This window comes from Notamacropus eugenii, chromosome 1 (genome assembly GCF_028372415.1).
Source record: "Notamacropus eugenii isolate mMacEug1 chromosome 1, mMacEug1.pri_v2, whole genome shotgun sequence".
Lineage (NCBI taxonomy): Eukaryota > Metazoa > Chordata > Mammalia > Diprotodontia > Macropodidae > Notamacropus > Notamacropus eugenii.
In genome coordinates this window covers 724,946,289-724,968,546 of record NC_092872.1, presented here as the reverse complement: position 1 = coordinate 724,968,546, position 22,258 = coordinate 724,946,289, and the positions used below count along the sequence as shown (strand labels likewise).

The 22,258-nt window shown below is 44.7% G+C and overlaps 2 protein-coding genes across 3 annotated transcripts in view; one reads left to right on the top strand and one right to left on the bottom strand.

The window, feature by feature from the left end:
- SMYD1 (SET and MYND domain containing 1) overlaps window positions 1–10,641 on the top strand; it is a 38,604-nt gene extending 27,963 nt beyond the window's left edge. For both annotated transcript variants that reach the window (XM_072636908.1, XM_072636907.1), the window contains 5 exons: window positions 592–781; window positions 1,372–1,464; window positions 5,006–5,169; window positions 5,774–5,942; window positions 8,648–10,641. In XM_072636908.1, the coding sequence (XP_072493009.1) occupies window positions 592–781; window positions 1,372–1,464; window positions 5,006–5,169; window positions 5,774–5,942; window positions 8,648–8,806 (775 nt within the window). In that variant the 3' untranslated portion in view covers window positions 8,807–10,641. The remainder of the gene's footprint in view (window positions 1–591; window positions 782–1,371; window positions 1,465–5,005; window positions 5,170–5,773; window positions 5,943–8,647) is intronic.
- Window positions 10,642–16,273: 5,632 nt separating this feature from the next.
- Window positions 16,274–19,031, bottom strand: FABP1 (fatty acid binding protein 1). Its single transcript, XM_072636906.1, has 4 exons — window positions 18,872–19,031; window positions 18,332–18,504; window positions 17,084–17,179; window positions 16,274–16,392 (listed from the first exon to the last, which is right to left on the bottom strand). The coding sequence occupies exons 1-4, from the start codon at window positions 18,936–18,938 to the stop codon at window positions 16,342–16,344; spliced, it is 387 nt and encodes a 128-aa protein (XP_072493007.1). The 5' UTR covers window positions 18,939–19,031; the 3' UTR covers window positions 16,274–16,341.
- Window positions 19,032–22,258: the final 3,227 nt, after the last annotated feature.

The following is a 22,258-nucleotide window of genomic DNA, read 5'->3' as shown; positions in this document are numbered from 1 at the left end:
TGATTATTACAATGGGAAAAAAAACCCCAACAAAATGCCACTGGTTCAGGTCATGGGCACAGACATGGCCTTTATCTCTTGGCTTATTTCCATTTCAAATTAGCACCTTTGCAAAAAGCCTGTACTGTATTTGTGGAGTGTGTATGTGTGTGGGGACTTCATCCTTGTTCTTAGGTGGGATATCAATTTCTCAGAGGTTGTAGGTAAGTGGGTCTAATACCTAAACCTTGGGATCATCGCACATTCCTGAACTTAAAACCACAGGTTTGGAGCCATAACTAGTAATTTTGCTATCCAGAGAAAGCAATTCAATAAAAAATCAACTTTGTAATTCGTGATGGGAAAGTAATGAAATTGAGACAAATTCAAGTGAGTGTGTGGTGGAGTTAATTATAAAAGATAGGTATCTTTTACATTTTAGTACCATAGGATAAAGCCCTAGTTGCCTGGCCTTAGGTATACCCCTGCAGAATTAGTGAGCCAGCCAGTCAGTCAGTCTGTTAGTAATAATTTAAGTGCCTACTATGTGTCAAGCACTGTACAGAGATACCTAAACTTGGGTTTCTTGTCTTACCTTTTGTCCCAACCTAGAATTGAGCTTCGGGCCCTGGGTAAGATCTCAGAAGGGGAGGAGCTGACTGTATCCTATGTAGACTTTCTCAACATCAGCCAGGAACGGAAGAAGCAGTTGAAGAAACAGTACTACTTTGACTGCACATGTGAGCACTGTGTGAAGGGGATAAAGGATGACCTTCTCCTGGCAGTGAAAGAGGACCCCAAGGTATGGCCTTTACTTAGTCCGAAGGATCCTTTAGTGCTTTCTGAAGGAGTATAGGGGATTGACTTGGGTTAGTAGAGAGAATTCCCTCTGCTGGTGAAATCACACATCCAGTCCTCTTCCCTAAGGGAGAGCTTGACTCTAAATAGCCACAGAACGAGAGACAAATCTCCCTGAGCAAGCCAAGGGATTCTATACACTTACTTTTGCTAAGATGTACCTGCCCATCCCAGATAATAGAACCTTTGTTCTCTAGGGGGAATATGAATACAATGGATTAATTTCAGGTGCCCTGACTACATGTGTCACTGAAGAAAGGTCATTCACTTCTCTGGCCTCCATTTTCTATGCTATAAAATGATGTCAGGATGATCATTGGGGGTAGGGGTGTGGCTGTCAGAGTTATGAGGCTCAAGTTATGGGGCAGTCAGGAGGATTGATAGTCTGGAAGGATGGCAGTCTGGAAGACCAGTCCTCTATTCCAAGCACCCTGCCCTTGTGGTTAGAGATGAGGGATAGGAGAGAGGGTGGTGTCTTACTGAGGCTACTGCAAGAATGTGGCTGCCTTTCCACTCAGCTGTCTTTCTTTCCAGCCTTCCCAGGATGTGGTGAAGGAGGTGACCCAATTCTCCAAGGACACCTTAGAGAAGATTGATAAGGCTCGCTCTGAAGGATTGTACCATGAAGTAAGCTTTTGACTCTCCCAATGGACAGAGTAGGGTGGGGTGAAGGGGGTAGAGGATGGTGGTTCTCTCTGGAGCAGGTAAGTACTAGACATGATCCTTGTTGGCTTAGGCTTTCATTCACTGAGACCTTGACCCCTCCCTTGCCCTCCTGGCCAATCTTTGAAGTAGCTTTTGGGACCAAGGAGACTACCTCCAGGATATCCCTTTGGAGATGGCTGGTGTCCCAACTGGGAGAGAGAGACTCCAGACCTTTTCTTGTCCCCAAACTGGCTTTGTTCTTAAGTCCTGGGGATACAAAGACAGAAGCAAAAAGAAAGGCAGGTCTTGCCCTTAAGGAGCTTACTGTAATGGGGAAGGGGGTGTAATGAAGTTGCCTCTCATGACCTTGCTTCCCAATGGCCATTAATCTGGAATCCCAAAGCTGGCTTTCCTAGGTGCTGAATGGCTACAACATGGAGCCCTATAGTTAATGTCAATGGGGACTGGGAAGGTAGGTGGTGCAGTGGGTAGTTAAGTCAACAAGTATTTTATAAGCACCTCCTGTGTGCTAGGTCTTGTACTAATCACTAGGAATGCAAAAAAGGCAAAAACTATCTCTGCCCTCAAAGAGCTCGTGATCTAACGGGAGAAGAAGCATGTGCACAGCAGACAACTACATACAAACAAACTGTGTACCTGATAAAATGGAGATAAATAATGGAGGGAAGGAGGCAGCATTGACATGGGAAGGACTTCCTGTGGAAGGTGGAATTTTTAGTTTAGGCTTGAAGGAAGCCAGCAAAGCCGGGAGGTGGAGATAAAGAGGGAGAGCATCCCAGGGACGGGACTGAGTTAGAATCCTGTGCCAGCCTCAGTTTCCTAATCTGTTATGGTTAGCATTTATTTAATGCTTTGAGATCGGCAAGGCAGTGTGTGTGTGTGTGTGTGTGTGCATGTGTGTGTAATTTCATTTGATCCTTGCAACAGTCCTGGGATGGGTGCTATTAGCACCCCCATTTTACAGAAGTGAAAACTGAGGTAAACAGAAGTTAAGCAGCTTGTCCAGGGTCACACAACTAGTTCATGTCTGAGGTGAGATTTGAACTCAGGGCTTTCTGACTCCAAGGCCTGTGCTCTGTCCACTGTGCCACCTGACTGTCCTGACAATTTACCTCGTTACTGGCTTCCTGACTTTGAAACCAAGCCTCTGCCTCTGATTCATCCTGGACTTCCCTCAGCACCTGGAGTCTCTTCACCCTGGAACATCCAGGCATCTCTGCAGCCTTCTCAACCTCAAATAACCCTCTGTAAGGCTTGCTCTCTCCTCTTGGTGAGCCCCTTCTGGGGCTTCTACTTTGTGGAGGAGCTGCTCATTCCTCTCCCAGGGAACCCCTCTCCTTTACCCTCCCTGGAGCATCAGCTCCTTCAGGAAAGAGACTGCCTACCTTTTGCTTATATTTGTACCCCTGGCACATAGTACAGTGCTTGATATAATACATGCCCAATACATCCTTCCTTCCTTCCTTCCTTCCTTCCTTCCTTCCTTCCTTCCTTCCTTCCTTCCTTCCTTCCTTCCTTCCCTCCTCAAAGAATCAAAGGTCTAGGACTGGAAGGGACCTCAGAAGCCAATCATTCCAACCTGTTAATTTTACAGATAAGAACACTGAGACTCAGAGAGGCCAAATCTCTCACCTAAGTGGCCAAGCTGGGTTTCAAATCCAGATTCTTTCATTTCAAACCCCAGTTCTCTTTCCACTACCTAGACCTGTACTGGTTCTGGGGTCTGCTTCTCCTGAATACCTAGAATAGTTCCATCTGGGGAATCCAGAGATCAATTGTCAGCTCAGACCTGAGGACTGCACCAGTAGTCACAGAATCTGTCAAAGGAGAAACTGAATAATTCCAAGATTAGGGACCAGTCACCAAGTAGGGTCAAACAGGATGCTGCTGCTGACGTCCTTTGGGTCTCTGCTTAAGACATATCAACAAATACTGGTGGCATGACAAAGACAAAAAGTTATGGGGGAAGGATTGAGTTCAACAGCAATTTTACACTCCATTTCTCTTACATGAGAGATACTGTGCTGGATACTTGGGAGGACCATGACAGCAGAGAGGTGATGCAATGACATGCAAATGAATTGGATTTAAGTGAGGCAGGGCTGTGTAAAGTCGCCAGCCTCACTTTCTCCTCCGGAGTATCTGGGTCCAGTAGCCAGATATGGATCAGGACGAGTAGAGATGGCCTTGAATGCAGTGGGGACCTTGACTTTTCAAGTTAAGGTCTTTCCCAGGTCTCAGTGTGACTGAGGCAGGGCCCTTTCAGTGATTAAGGCTTAATTAAAAATGAGGCAAAGAATATCTTGTTTTAAAAAAAGGATCTGAGAGGCTCAAAATGAATAGAGGCAAAAAAAAAAAAAGGCTGCTGACGTGTATCTGACTCTTCGTGACCCTATCTGAGATTTTCTTGGCAGAGACACTGGAGTGATTTGCCATTTTCTTTTCCAGCTCATTTTACAGATGAGGAAACTGAGGCAGACAGGGTTAAGTGACAGCTAGGAAGTGTCTGAGGCCTTATTTGGACTCAGTCTCCCTGACTCCAGGCCCAGAGTGCTATGCACTATGGTGCCACCTAGTGCTTCCTCCCCCAAGCAAGAACCTTCCCTCACAGAGTCTACATTCAACTGGGTGATTCATAGAAGAAGCCTTGAAGGCCAGGGAAAGGATGTGAGCTGTACCTGATTCAGACAGGAGGGGTCTATATGGAGTCATAGTAAAACCTCTGCCCCTTGTAATGAGACAGCCTGAGCCCAAGCCCCAGATTGGCCACTTAGTGACCGTGCATCCGTGGACAAGTCAGTTGTTCCTGAACCTCAGGTCTTCATCCATCAAATGAGGATGACAGCAGTCACATTAACTTCCTAATGTTAGGGTGAGAATCAGATGAGCATGCGTAGTGGATGACTGTCAGATTTGGAGTCTCAGAACCCCGGGTTCAAATCTTGCCTCCTACACTTTCTAGCAATGAGAAGTTGGACAGGTCACTTAACTTTGGCCTCTCAAGGTTTTTTTTAATGCTAAAATGAGAAGGTGGGGATGGGCCAGATGACTCCTAGGATCCCTTCCTCCTCCAAAACTATGAGCCTGGGGACAAACAGTGCTTTGTAAGCTGTAAAGGATCGGGATGGGGACTGAGCTGAGACTTCACTGGTATTCCCAGATGAGGAAAGTCCCTCCACCGGTGCAAGTGAACACCATAAAGGAAGAGCTAAAGATGTAGAAATGTGGCCCCTCCCTTCAGTAGCTGATAGACTTCTTAGAGATCGTTTTGTTTGCTTGTTTGCATACTCCTCAATATCCAGCTCAGTCCGTGTTCAGAAAGTGCTTGTTCAATTAAATCGTCTGTAAGGAAAGAAATATGGGCCAAGAACCACCTGGAAGCCAGCCCATTGTCTGTAGGTCACAGCGGCTCAGGGGTCCCCTGCAGCCGGTAGCTAGCAGCTCCATCCCTGAGAGGTTTCCATTTGTGTCTGTCAGTGAAGTGTCTGATGCCCTGTCCCAGGTGGTGAAACTATGTCGAGAGTGTTTGCAGAAGCAGGAGCCCGTGCTGGCCGACACCAACGTCCACGTGCTGCGCATCCTGAGTATCGCCTCCGAAGTGCTCTCCTACCTGCAGAGCTTCCAGGAGGCATCAGATTATGCCAAGAGGATGGTCGATGGTTACATGTAGGCATTAGGGCTGGGCTTGGGTGTACCTCTCCTCCCCCTTTCCCCTCCCCTCCCCCTCCCCTTTTCTTCCTTTCCTCTCCCTTCTCCCTTCCCTTTTTCTTCCCTTTCCTTTCATCCTTCCCTCTTTCCTCTGCTTTTTCTCCTCTCTGTCCCTCCCTTCTCTCTTTCTTTTTCTTCTCTCTCTGTCTCTCCCTTTCTCCCTCTCCCTCTTCCCTCCCCCACCCCCAAAACATCCTGATGCCTTTTAATGTTGCTGTCCTTTGTGGATGAATCCCTCCCTTCCCCCTCCCATGAATCTCCCAGAGTGTTCCCTACAGAGACAGAGACTGGACATGTGATTTCATAGGGAGTGATGAGGAATCTCCATCCAGAGCAGAGGTGTCAGACACAAGGCCCGTGGCCCACAACAATATGAGTGTTATCCGAACCAGGTTAAAATGTAGTTCCTATGTGATTTTAACATGTTGGTGCATCGATAAAAAAGAGGAGAGATTCAGGCAGACACATCTTCCCTTGGGGTCAGATCCAGGGGAGAGTCCAGCTCTGTTGATCCTTCCCAGAGTTTCCTCTCTGATACAGTGACTTCTCTCTGCCCTTTCAGGAAGCTCTACCACCCTAATAATGCCCAGCTGGGCATGGCCATGATGCGGGCAGGACTGACCCACTGGCATGCCGGGCTCATTGAGGCTGGGCATGGGATGATCTGCAAAGCCTACGGCATACTCCTGGTGACTCATGGACCCAGCCACCCAATCACTAAGGACCTGGAAGTAGGTGACCCCCTAATGTCTCATTGCCACACCTACCCAGTGCATTGCATGTTTTGAAAACTTGTGACGGGAGCACCTTTCCTTCTCTGTAAAATGACAGGACTGGATTCAGCGACCTCTAAAATCCCTACTATCTATAAGAGATGCTAGGACATAACTTTGTATGCCCAGTGCTTCGCACAGTATCTGGTATACAGTAGGTGCCTAATAAGTACTTGTTGATTTCTCATACCTCAGCTAACATCTCTAATCAGCTTGAGGTTTAAGGGTGACATGACTGTAGTTGGTACCATAGGAATCCATGAAAGAAACATGATTTTATTGATGTAGAGAACTGTTGGCATGATGACGTCTTTAAGACTGGTGTGAGACACCTCGGGATCATTTAGTGCAACCCGTACATTTTGCAGATGAGGAAACTGAGTCACAGAGACTTACGTGACTTGCCCAGGGTCGCCCAGAGGCAGGATTTGAACCCAGGTCTTTCTGACTCTAAATCCAGAACTACACCAAGCAGTCTCCTACATACAATTGTTGCTATTGTTCAGTCATTTTTCAGCCACGTCTGACTATCCGTGACCTCATTTGGGGTTTTCTTGGCAAATATACTGGAGTGGTTTGCCATTTCCTTCTCCAGCTCATTTTACAGATGAGGAAACTGAGGCAAACAGGGTGAAATGACTTGCCCAGGATCACACAGCTAGGAAGTGTCTGAGGCCAGATTTGAACTCACAAAGATGAGTCTTCCTGCCTCCAGGCCCAATGCTCTATCCCCTGCGCCAATTTTAGTGCTTTATCAGAGACCTTCTGGACTTCTCAGATATTTATTAAGCGCCTGCTATGTTCAGAGTACAATGGTAAGTGACAGGAAAGGGGCAGACTTTAGATGGCCCAAGTCCCTGACGGGTGAACGTCTGAGGTTACAATCTTGCCTGGGCATCTGGGTCAGGATGGGGCTTGGTGGACCAATCACTGGCCATGATATTGTAGCAGAGAAGACCGGGTCTGAGCACCAAAGTTTTGGGACAGAGAGATTCAACAACAATTCTCCAAGCATTTATTAAGTGCTTATTGGGTACCAAACACTGTTCTGGGGATAAATGGTCATGATTTTGGTGGCATCTCTAGTCTACTCTTGGATCCTGCACTCACTTCCCTGGCTACAAATCTCCACTCTCATCCCCAGACCTCCCTACTCCAAGAAGAAGAAATCCCACAAGACCAGTCAGGAGTGTGCTGAAGCCAGTGTGAGCATTTACACCTGGGAACTGGCAAACTATAAATTGAGGCTTGAGTTTTGTTTTGTTGATTGTCTAGACTTTTAAAAAGTGATGGAGAAAAATGTTAATAATTTAGATTAAAGTTAATGTCCTATATTTGGAGGGGTATGGAGAAGGAGGGAGAAAAGTCGGTTGTTAAACATTTATCAGCCTACCCCTGCTTGGCCTATTCTCTTGTTTGAGTTTTCTGAGATCCCATTTTGAGCCCTGGAAAGGGAGGGAGAAGGAGGTATTTTTTCTCTCAGCCTGGTTGATTACTTCATCAGCAGCATTGGTATAGCAACCACATGTCAGTAAACCCAAACTTAGGGGACCAGCAATCCTTTCTACCCACTCCTGGGGCAGAGGGGGTCAGTGCCAAACTTGGAGGGAAGCAGGTGTAGCCTGAGAAGCCAGTCGAGTTTTGGACCAATGTATGTGCAGAGGTCTACAAGGAACTGAGGGGATCAGGAAGGCCAGTTATTGTTGCAGGAATTTCAAGACCAAGGAGTCTGGACAGGACCAGGGGGTTGAGTGTTTAACTCAATCCGATTTCCCAAAGCTTTAGTTTAATTTTGTGCTATATGTTCATAAACCCAGCTGCCTTTTGTGGATGGTTATGATCACGGGTGGCATCTACCATAACCCTTTCCGAGTCAGGTGCCCCCTGAAGATCATGGCATACACACTTGTCTGGGACGCTTGAACAGTTCCATTCCTTTCGTGTCTACATGTCCAGCTGGTTTACTAACCTACTGGGGGGGCTAGTCTAGGGAACAAATGATCTGCATGGTCCTCTTTCTTTCCTCTCCCCCATCCCGAGCATTGTGCTGTCTGTTGCTGTGGCCAGATTGACACATCAAGGGAGAGTCTGAGATGGTCTCCTCGGAATGGTTCAAGGGAAGCTTCATATCTGATTGACTAGTCAAGATTCCACACCCTCCCTGCCTTTAGGAATGGGCCTAGTTGGTCGAAAGGTCATGGTAGGTAAGGTTGGGAAGTCAAGGTGAAGCTAGAGTTGGCTCATAGAGAGCTTTCCATGTAAGAAAGGTGGAAAGGGAGGAACATAGCCTTTTTGAGTTGAGTCAAGCAGTCTAGCAGACCTTGTTTGAGGATCCCTAAAAACACACATTCATTCTCTTTTGAGAACAATCCCTTAAACTCAGGCAAAACTCCAGTCCTTAGAGACTCACAAAGGAACTCACTACCCAGGAAGTTAAGCAAATTCCTACAATGCTAGGCTATTGGTTGGGGCTTACAATCAGTAGGATAGCATTAGAGCCAGCAGTAGTCCAGTTCAGTGGATGGTGTTCGTCTTCTGGAAAAAGGAGAACCTGCCTCCAGGGCCACATGGTAGGTGCCTACAAGTCCTTGGGTAAAATCCAACTCTGAGACTTTCCTAAATCTTCTCTTCCCCTACCCTTGGCGGTGTCTGCTTCCCCACAGGCCATGCGCATCCAGTCAGAGATGGAGCTGCGCATGTTCCGACAGAACGAGTTCATGTACTACAAGATGCGAGAGGCCACCTTGAGCAACCAGAAGATGCAGGTCATGGCAGAGCCAAGCTCAGAAACAGCCATGCCCACCTTTCTCAAGAAGCCATGAGAATGTGTTCAAGGGGGACACTTGGTGCTAAAGGGATGGGGAAAAGGGGCAGATGCATCCTGCCAAAGGGGGCTGGGGGAGCAAGGAATATGGTGAGCCGGGTGGCTGCAGGATGAAGGATTCACATGTCTTCCAGCAAGTGTGCTTTGACACCTATCATTTGTTAGTGCAATGTGTGATTCTGAGCAATGTTGGCTCGTCCAGTGCTGACTTGTCCATATGTCCAATGGAATTGTGAAGAATGTGGGTGAGTTTGGCCTTGCAACATTTTGTGTTCTGAGAACTAGAACCTTATAAAAAATGGCAGCCACACTGAGATAGGTGTGTGGAAGCCTCTTCAGGGCAGGGACTTTTGTCTTTGTGTTTTGAAGGTAGTTAAGTGCTTGATGAATGCTTGTGGAATGAATTCCTGAATGCCTCCCTTCTCCCCACCTTTTCTCTTTAGCTCAATGAGAGATTAGGATGCGGTGGAAAGTATTTTGGCGTCAGAGGACCTGAGTTCAAATCCAAGTTCTGCTACTACCTGTGTAACCTTGGGCAAATCACTTCACGCCTTTGGTCCTCAGTTTTCCATATGTAAAATCTGAGCTGAACTAGAAGTCTGAGATCCCTTGTAGCTAGGAACCTATGCAAGATTGGAAGATTTTTTTCTGGATAGCCAATCAATATATTTAGTGCCCTTATAAAGGATGAAAAAGCTTGCAAAATATGCTTGATTTCATCCAAGCCTCACAACAGACTTTGGAGGAACTTGCTTCTATTACTTTCTTCATCCTCCCCTCCCCCCACCCCAGGATGAGGAACTGAGGCTGAGAGGGTTAAATGACAAGTCCAGGAGGTCACAGCTAGCCAGTGTCTGAGGCAGGATCTGAACTCAGAAGCTTTATCCACTGCATGCCATCAGTAGCCTTTCTTCCTTTCATGTACACCTCAGGGCAAAATCAGACCTGGTTTTCTCTCTTTTTCCACCTACCAGGCAAATTTCTCAGATATTCCTTTAATGGGCTCACACTCTGCTCCCTCCCATCTCTCCCGGAAGGAGGGACTGTTCTCCTTTTGAGAACACAGAACATTTCACAGGCCTAGGGAGGGAGCCAAGCATCTCCAGAGGGCCATCAGGATTTGATGTGAGTCATTCATGGGGAGGATTTAACTAGGGGCAGGAGAGCAGGTCTCTGATGCCGAGAGAAGGGAGGTCTGCTTGGGTCAGGGATCGGGACAGGAAGCAGCATCCCGGATGATTTTGTCTTGAGGACCAAGGCCAAGTGACTGTCGAGTATCGCTCTCGGTGAAGTCAGTATCCCAGGCTTTACCAGCCACTTCAGCCCTGAGTAATAACTCCAAAGTTGGCAGGACACTTTACAGCGTTCAAAGCACTTGGTGAATATCTTTCCTTGATCCTCAGGATAAACTTGTTCCTACTTTATTTGCCCCTTTTGCAGATGAGGAAACTGAGACTCAGGGACGTTAACTTGCCTGAGGTCACACAGCCAATAAGTGACAGTCAAGATTCAGACCCAGGTCTCCTGACTCCAAGTCTGGCGTGCTCCTACTTGCCCCAAGTGTCATCCCCAAAGCAGCTCCTCCAAGTGGGGCCTTCTGCCTGCTTCACTTTCCCTTTGGGGTGTGTGTGTGTGCGTGTGAACAACACATGTGATGTGTTGGAATGCCTCACTGCTGGAACCATGGAGCCATCTCCTCCGATTTTCATGCCAACACCATCTGCTCACCATGTGCCTGGACCAGAGACTTGGATCGTACTATGTTTCTGGCTCATATAATTTTGTAGTAACTAAAGAAGTAGCATTAAAAATTGGTGTTTCTGAGCAAGCAAATGTTGCAGTTTTTTTACTTCCTAAAACCCAGGGCTGTGATCATACTGGATCATATATAATGCCATCTAGGAATCCCTAAACCCTAGCTGGAAATTTGCTTTCTTCCCCCAACAACTTGCATCTCAACGTGGCCACTATTTCAGGGTCTTTTAGTAAAGTTGTAACTAGGGTGAAGCAAAGGCAAAAAGAAATTCTAAATAGCAAATTTGAAAAATTCCATAATTAAAAAATTTACTACATTTAGTTGTGAGAACACACACATACTTCTCGAGCAGGGTAAGAGCAACTTAGCTGATCACCTAGTTAGTAAAAACAACTAGCTGAAACAGAAAACTATCAGATGCCATGCATTATTAATGACAACCAACCATACTGGAGAGAAGGAACCTTCTAAAGAGACAACAAATATAGAAGTATGGATATGCATATACATATATACATGCATGCACACATATAGCCTCATCAGAATATATATATACACCTACATGTACAATGCAATATTGTATATGTAAATACATATTTCTCTACATATATAGAAACATTCATATGAAAATGCAATATATATATGTATACATATAGACAAAATAAATGTAAGGAAACACAAATAAATATACATTTGATAAAACACAAGACAGTAACACAAACTAGAAGGAGTTTTATCATCACCAACCTGGGTGCATAGACAGGAAATGCCTACTGATGGATTGTGTGGTAGAAATCAGGAAGGTTACCTGCCCTAGGTTTTCCTTTCAAGGGCTTCTGTTACTGTTTTAGCTTCCCATGGATTTCCATTCAATTCAATTTCAATTCAGTAAATATTTATTAAGTGCTGATTATGTACCAGGCATTGTGCTAAGTGCTGGGGGTACAAAAAGAGGCAAAAGACATCCCCTGCCTTCATGAAACTCCCAATCTAATGAATAAGTTTGTACCTTCCCAGGATGCAGAGATTGCAAATTTAGAGGTGGATGGGGTCTTAGAGATCACTCAGTCCACGGATTCTTAATCTTTTTACATCAGAGTCTCCTTTGGTAATAAGTCAGGCGAAGTCTATGAACCCTTCTCAGAATAATGGTTTTAAATATTTGAAATAAATTCTAAATTTCAATTAGATGTTGGTGAAAATAAAGATAGAATAGATTTTCCATCCACGTTTATGGATCCTCCCCCCCAAAATCTAGTTATATCTTTGGGATTTTGTGGACCCTTGATCTCTAGTCCAATCCCTTCATTTTATAAATGGGGAAACTGAGTTTCCGAGATGCAAAGGCACTTGCCTACCCAAGGTCACATACAGGTATTACATAGTTGGCAAAGCTGGGATTTGAGTCTAGGTTCTCAGACTCCAAGGTCAGTTTTCTTGAACTTCCTAAGTCCACAAGGAGTCAGACTGTGGAAGATGGACCTATGATAAAGATGGTTTTGTGGCAGGATATAGGAAAGACCATTTGCTTCATTATCTCCAGGAATTTCAGGTAAACAAAATTCCCTGTAACTCACTTGCTCATAAAGCCCGTTATCTCAGTAGGCAAAGTACAATAAATGGTGGTACCTAATTTTTGGACAGGTAGGACAACAGCCTGGTTTGTTCAAACAAACCAAAAAATCCCCCTTTCTCTCCATAGCAGGACCTACCTGGATTCTCAAATATTTCTTCAACTTTCTCTTTTCCTTGTCTAGACTACACCTTAAATATGGTCTCCTTCCCTCTCTCCAAAGTATTCTGAAATACTTTGCCTTACTGGAAGTCTGCCCCTAAGCTTAGAGTGAAGGAGGATAAGTAGGAAATGGTGTCATGGTTTTAAATTCTGGGAAATCATCTTCCTGAAACACATCTGAATCTGTTATGGCTTTTCTAGAGAATCTGTCACTTCCTGTCACCTCTAGAATAACCTACAGATGCCTCGATTGGACATTTAAGCCCTTCATAACCTGTCTCTAAAGTGTATCCTTTTCAGACTTATTTCCCATGATCCCCCTTCACATGATTGACTTTCCAGTCAACCTGACTTTCCTGTTCCCCACCTCCATGCCTTTGCTCAGGCTGTACCCATGCTTGGTATGCATTCCTCCCTCACCTCTGTGTATCTTCTAAGAATCCCTGGTTTCCATCAAGGCTTGGCTTAAGCACTGCAGGAAACTTTTCCCAATCTTCCTAGCTCTCCTATCCCCTCTCATCCTCTCTCTCTCTCTCTCTTTCTTTCTTTCTTTCTCTCTCTCCTCCTCTCTCTCCCTTTCCCTTTCTCTCATCTCCCCTCTCTCTCACACACTCTTTCTCTCTCCCTCTCCCTCTCTTCTCTTTCTTCTTCTTTCTCTCACCCTCTCTCATGCTCTCTCTCCCTCTCATCCCCCCTCTCTCTCCCTCTCCACCTCTCTCTCCTCCTTCTTTCTCTCATCCTCTCATTCTCTCTTCCTCTCTCTTTTTCCCTTCTCATCCTCTCTCTATCTCTCCCTCTTTCTCTCATCCTCTCTTATCTTCTCTCTCTCATTCTCTCTCTCCCCTCTCCTCTCTCCACCCTCCCTCCACATATACCAATCTCTTTTAGTGTACTATAATATAAGTACATTATAGACTCTTTGAAGCCAGGGACTTGGTCATCTCCAGCACCTTTCACATAGCAGGGCCTTGCTACATTATTAATGGATTGAATTGGACCCAGGGCTGAAGTTTCCAGAGGGTCATCTCCCACTGGCCCTTTGTAAAGTGCAAGACCGGACACTCTCCAAGAGAGAAGTACTCTCTCCATCTGTGCACACCTCCCCCATAAGAGTGGACCAGTCTGGCAGGAGTCTGATGCTTGTGAGTGGGGAGGATGGAATAGAGTAGGCGAATGTAAAAATAGCTGATAAGATCTGCAGCTGGCCAGCTTTCTGTTTATTGGATTAATTTAAAGTATGTCTCATGCTCATGGGCCCTGGGGTACCTGTACAAAATCCAAATGTAACATTTAAACTGCATCTACAAGCTAAAATTCCTCCTTTAGGGTGCTCCCCCTGTCAGAGGACTGATTGCCCACTGGGAAAGGGCAAAGCCAGGGGACATGGATTCTATGAGAGCCTGGCTAGATTTGCCACTGGAAAAAAATACCCTCCTTCTCTCTCCAGACCCCTCCTTGTGAATGTCCTTTGAGAGTCTTCTAATTATAACCCCACTAAACATCATCCAGATGCCTCCCTGAGTGAGGGAAGGGTCACATGAGCAGAAAGGTTAGAGGTTTGTTAGGGGAGGGATTCCAAAATATTCCACCAAGCACCATGCTAGGAGTTTGGGATACATCAAGGCAAAGATGAAAGTGGTTCCTACCCTCAAGTGGTTTACATTTTACAGAAGAAAAGTCCACATACATTCCAAGTCCTTAGCCCTAGCTACCCACTCATTGCTTGGTTGGATGCTTTGTGGAAGCTGCTTCAGGGCTGTGGTCAATAGGCATCTGGATCTGGGGTGGGGGGATGGGGAAGTGAGTATGAGGGCTTTGGAGAGGTGATTTAAGGTGACTTCTCTCTGGGACTTGGTTTTCAGGACTTGGACTCTTCTAGATGGCAGTTGGGCACTTGGCTGGTAGCCTGTAGGCAACCTGCTTTTTTGGCAGTGCTCCCAGGGGAAGGGAGAGTTTTTTTATTGCAAACCAGAGCTTTGGAGTATGCCTTGGTTTCCAATTTAACCAGCCAGGTCATTCATTGTCATGTGGGAAAGAGTCTAGATAAGATTGAAAAAGAATCATGGGGTGGAGGGTGACTTCAGGGGTCAGGAAAATGATACAACACATTATCATCCTTGCTCAAGCAACAAGGAATCCAAAGGGTTTGTACCTGAGGTGAGTGTTAATGAAAAGTGGGCTGGGCAGATCTACCTCACAATCTTCCTGAGAAGCAGCCTTGCTTAAATGTCTCAAGGGATGTACTCCTCTGTCAGCTCTTCATCTTCTGGGTAATTTCCTTTCTTCCCTCCTTTTTCACCTTGTTCTGTCTGGTCAGGGCTCCCAATGTGACATCCTACCAGAGCTGTAACTAGAATTTTTTGTGCTTCAGGTAAATAGCACAAAACACTGTGTAAGGAGAGACAAAGACATGGAGACACCCAAGCAAAGTGGTACAGTGTTTAGAATGCAAAACTTGGAGTCAGGAAGGCCCAAGTTCAAATCTAGCTTCAGACACTACCTGTATGACTCTGGGTCATAACCTCATTAACCTCTCAGTGCCTCAGTTTCCTCAACTGTAAGATGGGTGTTGTAAGAGTACCTACCTCCTGGGACAGTTTTGCAAACCTCAAAGTGTAATATAAATACTAATTATTAATATTGCTGTTATTCTGAGGAAGATGCTGCATGAGATGATGGGGAATATAATGAGAACAGAGAAGGAGATTACCAAGCCAAATATATCAGCGTGTCCTAATTTAACTGATTATTCATGTTTATTTCTGATGTAAGAAAAAAAATCCGGTTAGAGCAATTCAAAAGTGGAAAGAAATAAGCATTTATATAGTGCCAGACACTTGCTAACTTTACAAATGTGATCTCATCTGATCCTTACAACAATTCTGGGAGGCAGGTGCTATTATTATCAAACCCATTTTAAAGATGAGGAAACTGAGGCAAATAGAGGTGAAGTGACTTGCTCAGAATTACACAGGTAGGAAGTGTCTGAGGCAAGATTTGAACGCAGGAGTTCCTAACCCTAGGTCCAGTACCCTAACCATTTTACACCATCAGCTGCCTCAAACAGAGACATGGTTGCTTTGGGAGGTAACAGATTCTTTCTCACTGGAGGTCTTCATGCAAAATAGGGCTGATCATTTTTCAAGTATAATGTAGAGAGGATTCTTTTTTAGCTACACTTTGGACTAGATGGCCTCTGATGTTCCTTCCAACCCTGAAATTCTGTGACTGTAACTCAGGATATATTTTTGTTGTTCTGTTGCAGCTAAACGATTGTCAGAGCTAACCGCCTGGCATTCTTCTGAATCCTGGGACCTAGGTCCACTTGCCCTGCCATGGTTAAGACTCTGCTCTTCATTTAGGCTTTCCCTCTCAGATCTGAGCCTCACAACCGAAGTCTTCCTCATTCTTTCCTAGAAAAATGGGTCCTTCAGTCTTCAAGATCCTACGCTTTGTTGCTGGTTTAAAAAATACCCCCATTCATTTAACACACACACACACACACACACACACACACACACACACAACTTTTTGAACTCAAAATACTTTGATCTAAAGGTGTTAATTCTCACTTAGACAAATATAAAATGATGATGCTTATGGAGGAGCAAGGAATGGGGGGACATGAGTCACAAGCCACCCCTAAAATCACCCTACAACGTAACAACTTATTCCAGCAACCCCAAAGTAGGCACCATTTCTTTCTCAGTGAATGGTAATTTATAAAGGTCTTTAAACTATTTACTTCTTTTGGCTCTCTTCATTCATTGGAGAAGTGGGTAACTATGGGTGCAGAATGGTGTATATACTAGCAAATGGAATCAATGTGCTGGTTGGTTTTACTTAATTGCTTTTCTTTGTTACAAGGTGAGACTCACTGGGTGGAGGTGAATTCAGAAATGGTTGTGATGTAAGACCAAAAGGTGTCAATAAAACCTTGAATAAAAATATGGTTGTAAAGTCATTCAAAGACATTTTTTTTACGAGCCAAATTTTATTGTATCAATTTTACACTGTAAAAATAAATGAAAAGCAAACATGTCTATATTCTCTTACTGGTCCTCTTGTAGACAATGTCACCCAAGGTCATGGTCTGAAAGCCAAGAAGAAATCCAACATTAATCTTTCTTGGAACATCTTCCAGTATATCAGCATGTCATAATAGTCAATGACCCTGATATTTAGATAGACTAGAGAAAGGCTTGGTGGCCTTTCTGGATTTTTGTATGAACTCTCCTTGCCTCCTTAGAGAACCCTGGAAGGGTTGACTTTGGGATCTTCTAGGGCCCCATTTAAAAATAGAAATATTCCCAGCAAGGTTCACAGTGTGAGACTGACAGAGATGCCAGCTGAAAAAGGTTTAATGCCTGAAAAGGGATTAGCTGGAATGGGATAGAGGATTAGGTGACTGGGGATGGAGGGATGATAGGATCATGGATTTTTTGGCTGAAAGAAGCCTTAGGGGTCATCCACTCAACTCCCTGGGATTCTGTGATAAATGTTACATGCTCTGCTTTACACAGGGTGTTAGGTAGTAACTCCTCCCCTCTTCCCTCCCTGCTGTCTTCCATGTCTTTCCTTCCTCCCCTCTTTCCTCCCTCCTCCCAACTGTCCTCCCATCTCTTCACCTGTCTTTCCCTCATTCGCTCTTCCTTCCTACTTGAGAGCAGGCACTGCCTCCCTTGTTCTATTTGTAGCCCCAGTACTTGATGCTTAGTAGGTGTTCACTAAATACTTTTTGGATCCATTCCCCACAACCAAGCAGGAAGATCCTGATCACTCACATGGATGAGTGTGTCTCCATGGAGTTCAGTGACTGACTTGACTCCTTTTTCTTTGAAAATTGTCACCAGCTTGTCTCCTTCCATCTGCACTGTAGCCTGTAGGGAGACAGAAGAGTTAGCTCTGGGAAGCCCCAGAGACCGGGATTAGAGGAAGGGGTGGGAGTGAGCCAGGGATGCAATGGTAAATGTTTAACAACTGGTTTTCTGTAGAGAAAAAATGTACACATAAATTTTCATTTTGATCCGTATTATTAACATTTGAATATAATTTGTGTTGTTAACATTTTCTCTGTCACTTTTAAGGAGGCAATCAATAAAACAATTTGTAGTGTTTGCTATTTTCTGAGGGGTAAATGCTCACACTTAAAATTTAACAATCTGCTCTCCCTGGCTGGTTTGAGCTGGCTCCTGCACACCCCTGGAGGAAGTGCCCAAGTCAGATTCCCGAAAGAACTCCTTGCTTCTGTTCTGCACTGGCTGGATTGTTTGCTGGTTCTCTTAGTCCTTTCTTTTCCTCCTTCTCTCTTCTCTTCCTTTCACTGTCTGTGAGTCAGTCAACAAATATTTATTAAATGCCTATGATGTGTCACCTTGTGCTAAATACTGAAAGTCCCTGTCCTCAAGGAGCTTATAATATAATATGGGAAACAGTAAGTAAACAAATATGTACTAACAAGTCATAGACAAGGTAAGTCAGAAATAATTAACAGAGGGAAGGCACTCGAACTAAGGGGCTGGGAAAAGTTTCTTATGAAAGAGTGAGGGGAGATTATAGTTGGGACTTTAAAGAAGCCAGGGGGGTCAGCAGTCTAAGCAGAGGAGGGAGAGCATTCCAGGCATGGGGGACAGCCAGGGAGAATGTCAGAGCTGAGAGATGGAGGGTCTGGTTTGAGGAACAGCCGGGTCACTGAATGGAAGAGTATATGTCAGGGTGTAAGAGATGAGAAGACTGAAAAGGTAGGAGGACACTGGGTTAGGAGGAATCAAGTTGGTCATTGAACCCAGCCAACGTGGGTTAGAGGCATCACTTCACAGCTGCTCCTCCATCCCCTATTCTACCAGAATCTACCTATCTTGCAACATAGTCTTATTTTTGTGTCTTATCTCCATAAGAAAGGGTAAGCTACAGAACATTAGGGACCACATTTTCACTAATCTTTGCATCTCCCCCAGGGCTTAGCCCAAAGGCTAACAGGTTGTACCTTAATTAATAATGTGTCCCAAAACTGAATTAAGCTCTCTTCTTACCAAGAATTTCTCTCCACTCGGACTCTGCATCTCACACTCTTCCCCCAGGGTGAACTCGTTGACCATAACTTTGGTACCAGTGGTCATGGTGATCTTGAAGTGTTTTCCATTTTGTACAATTTCAGACACTGACTTGACGTCCTTTCCCTTCTCTATGAGCTCATCAGGTAGACCTGGTACATACAATAGAGAGTCAGACCTAGAAGGTGTCTAAAAGCCAACAGATCTCATTTGGGCCTCATGACAGCCCTGGGAGGTAGGAGCAATATCCCCATTTTCCAGATAAGAAACCTGGGGTTCAGAGCAGTGAGGTGATGCAGTCCATGTCTCTGGAGGAATTAGGAGCAGAGGCAGGGCTTGCATTCCAATCTGACACCTGACACTCAATCCAGGCTACCAAATGCCTGGCCAGAGCCTCACTTGCTGCAGGTTCCCTTTAAGTATTTTAAATTCATCCCTTTCTGGCAACAACCAATATAATGCTCCTGCCCCTCTGATCCCAACATTCGATCCCCAAAGGCTGTTTTCTTAAGCACTTACCAACAGCCTTCATGAAGGCTTCAAAATTCTCTTGGGACTGGACCTGGTACTTTCCTGAAAAGTTCATGGTGGAGGAATGTTCTCTCAAAACACCGGCTGAGAGAGAAGATGCCTGGCCTGGCCCTGAGGGGCTGGCTTTATAGGAGGCTCGTTCCCTTCAAATGTTGGTCAGAGGTTATCGGTTGGAAGTTTTATGATTCAGCTCAATCATTAACTCCTTGGGAGCAATGGTCAGCAAAAAAAAAAAAAAAGGATAAGGTAGGCATGGTGGGGGTTAACTGGAGGTCTTGGTCACATGGTACAGGAACAGGGGGTGAGCTATCCAACTATCCAGACTCTCTGGAGCTGGGAGGCGAGGTTTGTGCCCATGGGCATAATGATAGGGAAATAATGCGGTCCTTTTGCTTTTCGGCAGCAAAAAGAAATGCTATCCATATGGCACTTTTTTTTACTACATTGTGCTTCTCATGCATTAGCTCATTTGGGTCTTACAAGTATCCTGTGGGGTAGGTGATCAAAGTATAGTTGCTCCAATTTTACAGATGAGGAAACCAAGGCTTGTCAAATTCATACAGCCTGAGACATTGAGCTGGGGTCGGAATTTAGGGATTTCTCAGACTCTTGTCATTTCTTACCTACAGGACTTTGCGTAAAACAGGGTGCTAAATGTGAAGCCAGAGCTCACTACAAGAAGCTTATGATTTTCTGTGTATGTGTGTGTGTGTGTGTGTGTGTGTGTGTGTGTGTGTGGGTGTGTGTGCATGTGTAGGAGGGGAGAGTATTCATTTTTATCTGTCTCCTCAGTATGTTTCACACAGTAGACATTTAATAAATGTTTAATAAATGTTTGCTGAATTGAATTTGATATGAGTTATTCTTTCATAACTTAGGATTATTTCACTTTTTTTCTCAGAGCTTTGTATAGACTCCAAACTGAATTTTTTGTTGTCCAGTCATTTCCTGTTATGTCCAACTCTTTGTGACCCCAATTCGAGGTTTTCTTAGCAAAGATACTGGAATTTTTGCCATTTCCTTCTGCAGCTCATTTTACAGGTGAGGACACCAAGACAAACAAGATGAAGTGACTTGCTCAGGCTAAGAAGTGTCTGAGGCTTTATTTGAACACAGGTCTATCTGATTTCAGGTATAGTGTGGCATGCACTATGGCTCCACCTGGCTGCCCAGTGACTACACTGTATTGTCTTACACTACATTGCACCCTCCCCTACTTTCTACTGAAACAAAATTTCATTTTATCCCAGAGCTATAACTGCAAAGCTGGTGACATGTGAGGATCTACAAATGGGACTTTGCCTTTTTAAGATCAATGAAAAAATGCTAAAGGAAGATGACAGCAGTGTGACCATGAACTCTAGTTATCAGAAGCACCAAGCACTAGAGGTTCTCTTAGCTGCTAGGAAACCCCTTCTATTTTTTTAATTAAAATTAATTTTTTGTTGTTTATTGAGTTTGGGTCTCCCTATATTTCTCAGGCTGGGAACACAGCAACCAATCACTCAGGACCCCAAGCCTGATCAGTTAATCTGCTTTGTGTCTCTGACCTTGGCCAATTTACCACTTGTTAGGCAACCTGGGGGCTGCTGGTGCCAGACTTGTTGCACTTAGGTCTGAAGATATTCGGCAGCCCAGAACTCCTGAACATAACCCATCCACCAACTTCCACCTCCTCAACTTCCCCACCCACAGGGACTACAGACATTTGTCATTGTCCATAGATAAAAGGTGAGCGAAGGAACATTGTTGCCAAGCTGGATCAGGACCAGGGACAGTGGTGGAGGGATACAGAAGGGGCCACAACCCCACTTAGAGATACTGGCCACCACAGAAGGAGTAAGGCAGAGGAGTCAGAGGCAGAAAACCCAGGTACCACCATGAGAGTCAGTCCCCTATTTGCCTGAGGTGTATTTCATTCCTGATGATGCTTTTTCAGTTGGGGATCAAAGGTTCCTCTTTATTCTTAAAGTTGCCATTGCTTGTCTTATAGCAGACCAGGAATCCTCACATCAAAACAGAGAGAGGGAGATGGGCTATAGAGGGATGCAGGAACAAATGTCATTTGTCATCCGAGGGCCAAATAAAGAGTGAGATGCTAAATATAGGCTAGATGCTCTGGACATTGTCTCATGACCTTGAGCTAGTCTTCACATTCCGTTGCTTCTCTTGGCTTTCTGACACTGCTATCCAGCCCCTCCCAGTGAAGACTTTCCCCTCTGTTTGGCTTCTGCAGTGTCCTTATCCTGCTTCTTGTGCTTTGTGACCCTTCCTTCTCAGTCTCCTTTCTTGACTCATCAATCATCTTCCAAACCCAAAGTGTGGGTCTTTCCCCAAGGTCCTTTTCTTCTTGTCTTGTTTCACTCCATTCTTTCAGTGATCCCAATCAATTATGTGTCTAATAATCTTCTCTTTACAGTTGATTTCCAAGTCTATACTTCTAACCCTAAATTCTCTCCTGAATTCTTGTCTGACATCTCCAATTGCCCATAGGATATTTCTATCTCAGTGATATGCTGGCACATAGAATCACATATTTAAAGCTAAAAGGGACCTTAGAGGGCATCAGGTCCAACTCTTCATTTGACACCTGATCAGAGATATTAAATAGGACTTAATAGATCTCAGTAGAACTGAGATCAGAGACATTAAGTAGGTAGCTAGGTGACACAGTGGATAGAATGCTGGACTTGGAGTCAGGAAGACCTGAGTTCAAATACTGCCCTTGACATTAGCTAGCTGTTTAATCCTAGACAAGTCATTTAATTTCTTTGAACCTCAGTTTCCTGATCTGCAAAATGGGGATAATAATGAAAGCTCCTGCCTCACAGGGTTATTGTGAAGACCAAATGAAACAACAAATATTAAAATGCTATACAAATGCTAGCTGTTTTCTTTATTATTAAGTGACTTGCCCAGGTTCATAGAGCTAGCAAATATCTGAAGTAAGAGTTGAGTTCAAATCCATATCCATATCCAGTACCCTGCGGTCCACTGCACCAGGCTGCCTCTCATCAAATTCAGCATCTCTAAAACAGAATTTGTCTTCTCCACTAAACTTGTCCTTCCTCCAAACTTCCCTCCTTCTATTGAGAACAATCAGCCATCATGATTCAGAACCTCAGTCTTCTTCTCTCCCTGCTTCTCAACCCCCATAGCCAATCCACCTCCAAGTCCTGTCAATTTCAACTCCACAGCATCTCTCAAATTGTTCCCCTTTTCCCCATCAAACTCTCAGGTCCTTATCACTTCTTGTAGTAGCCTCCTAAGTGATCTCTCTTCTTCTAGGCAACCTCTTTCCTCTTGAATCCAGTCTTTACCCAGCTGCCAAAATAATCTTCCTGTGACCAAGGCATGGCCTCGTCACTTCCACAC

Coding starts and splice junctions, on each gene's coding strand:
- FABP1 (XM_072636906.1), bottom strand. CDS start 18,938: ATGAACTTTTCAGGAAAGTACCAGGTCCAGTCCCAAGAGAATTTTGAA. Junction 18,505..18,871: donor AGCCTTCATGAAGGCTGTTG/GTAAGTGCTTAA, acceptor TGTATGTACCAG/GTCTACCTGATGAGCTCATA. Junction 16,393..17,083: donor ATGGAGACACACTCATCCAT/GTGAGTGATCAG, acceptor CTTGGCTTTCAG/ACCATGACCTTGGGTGACAT.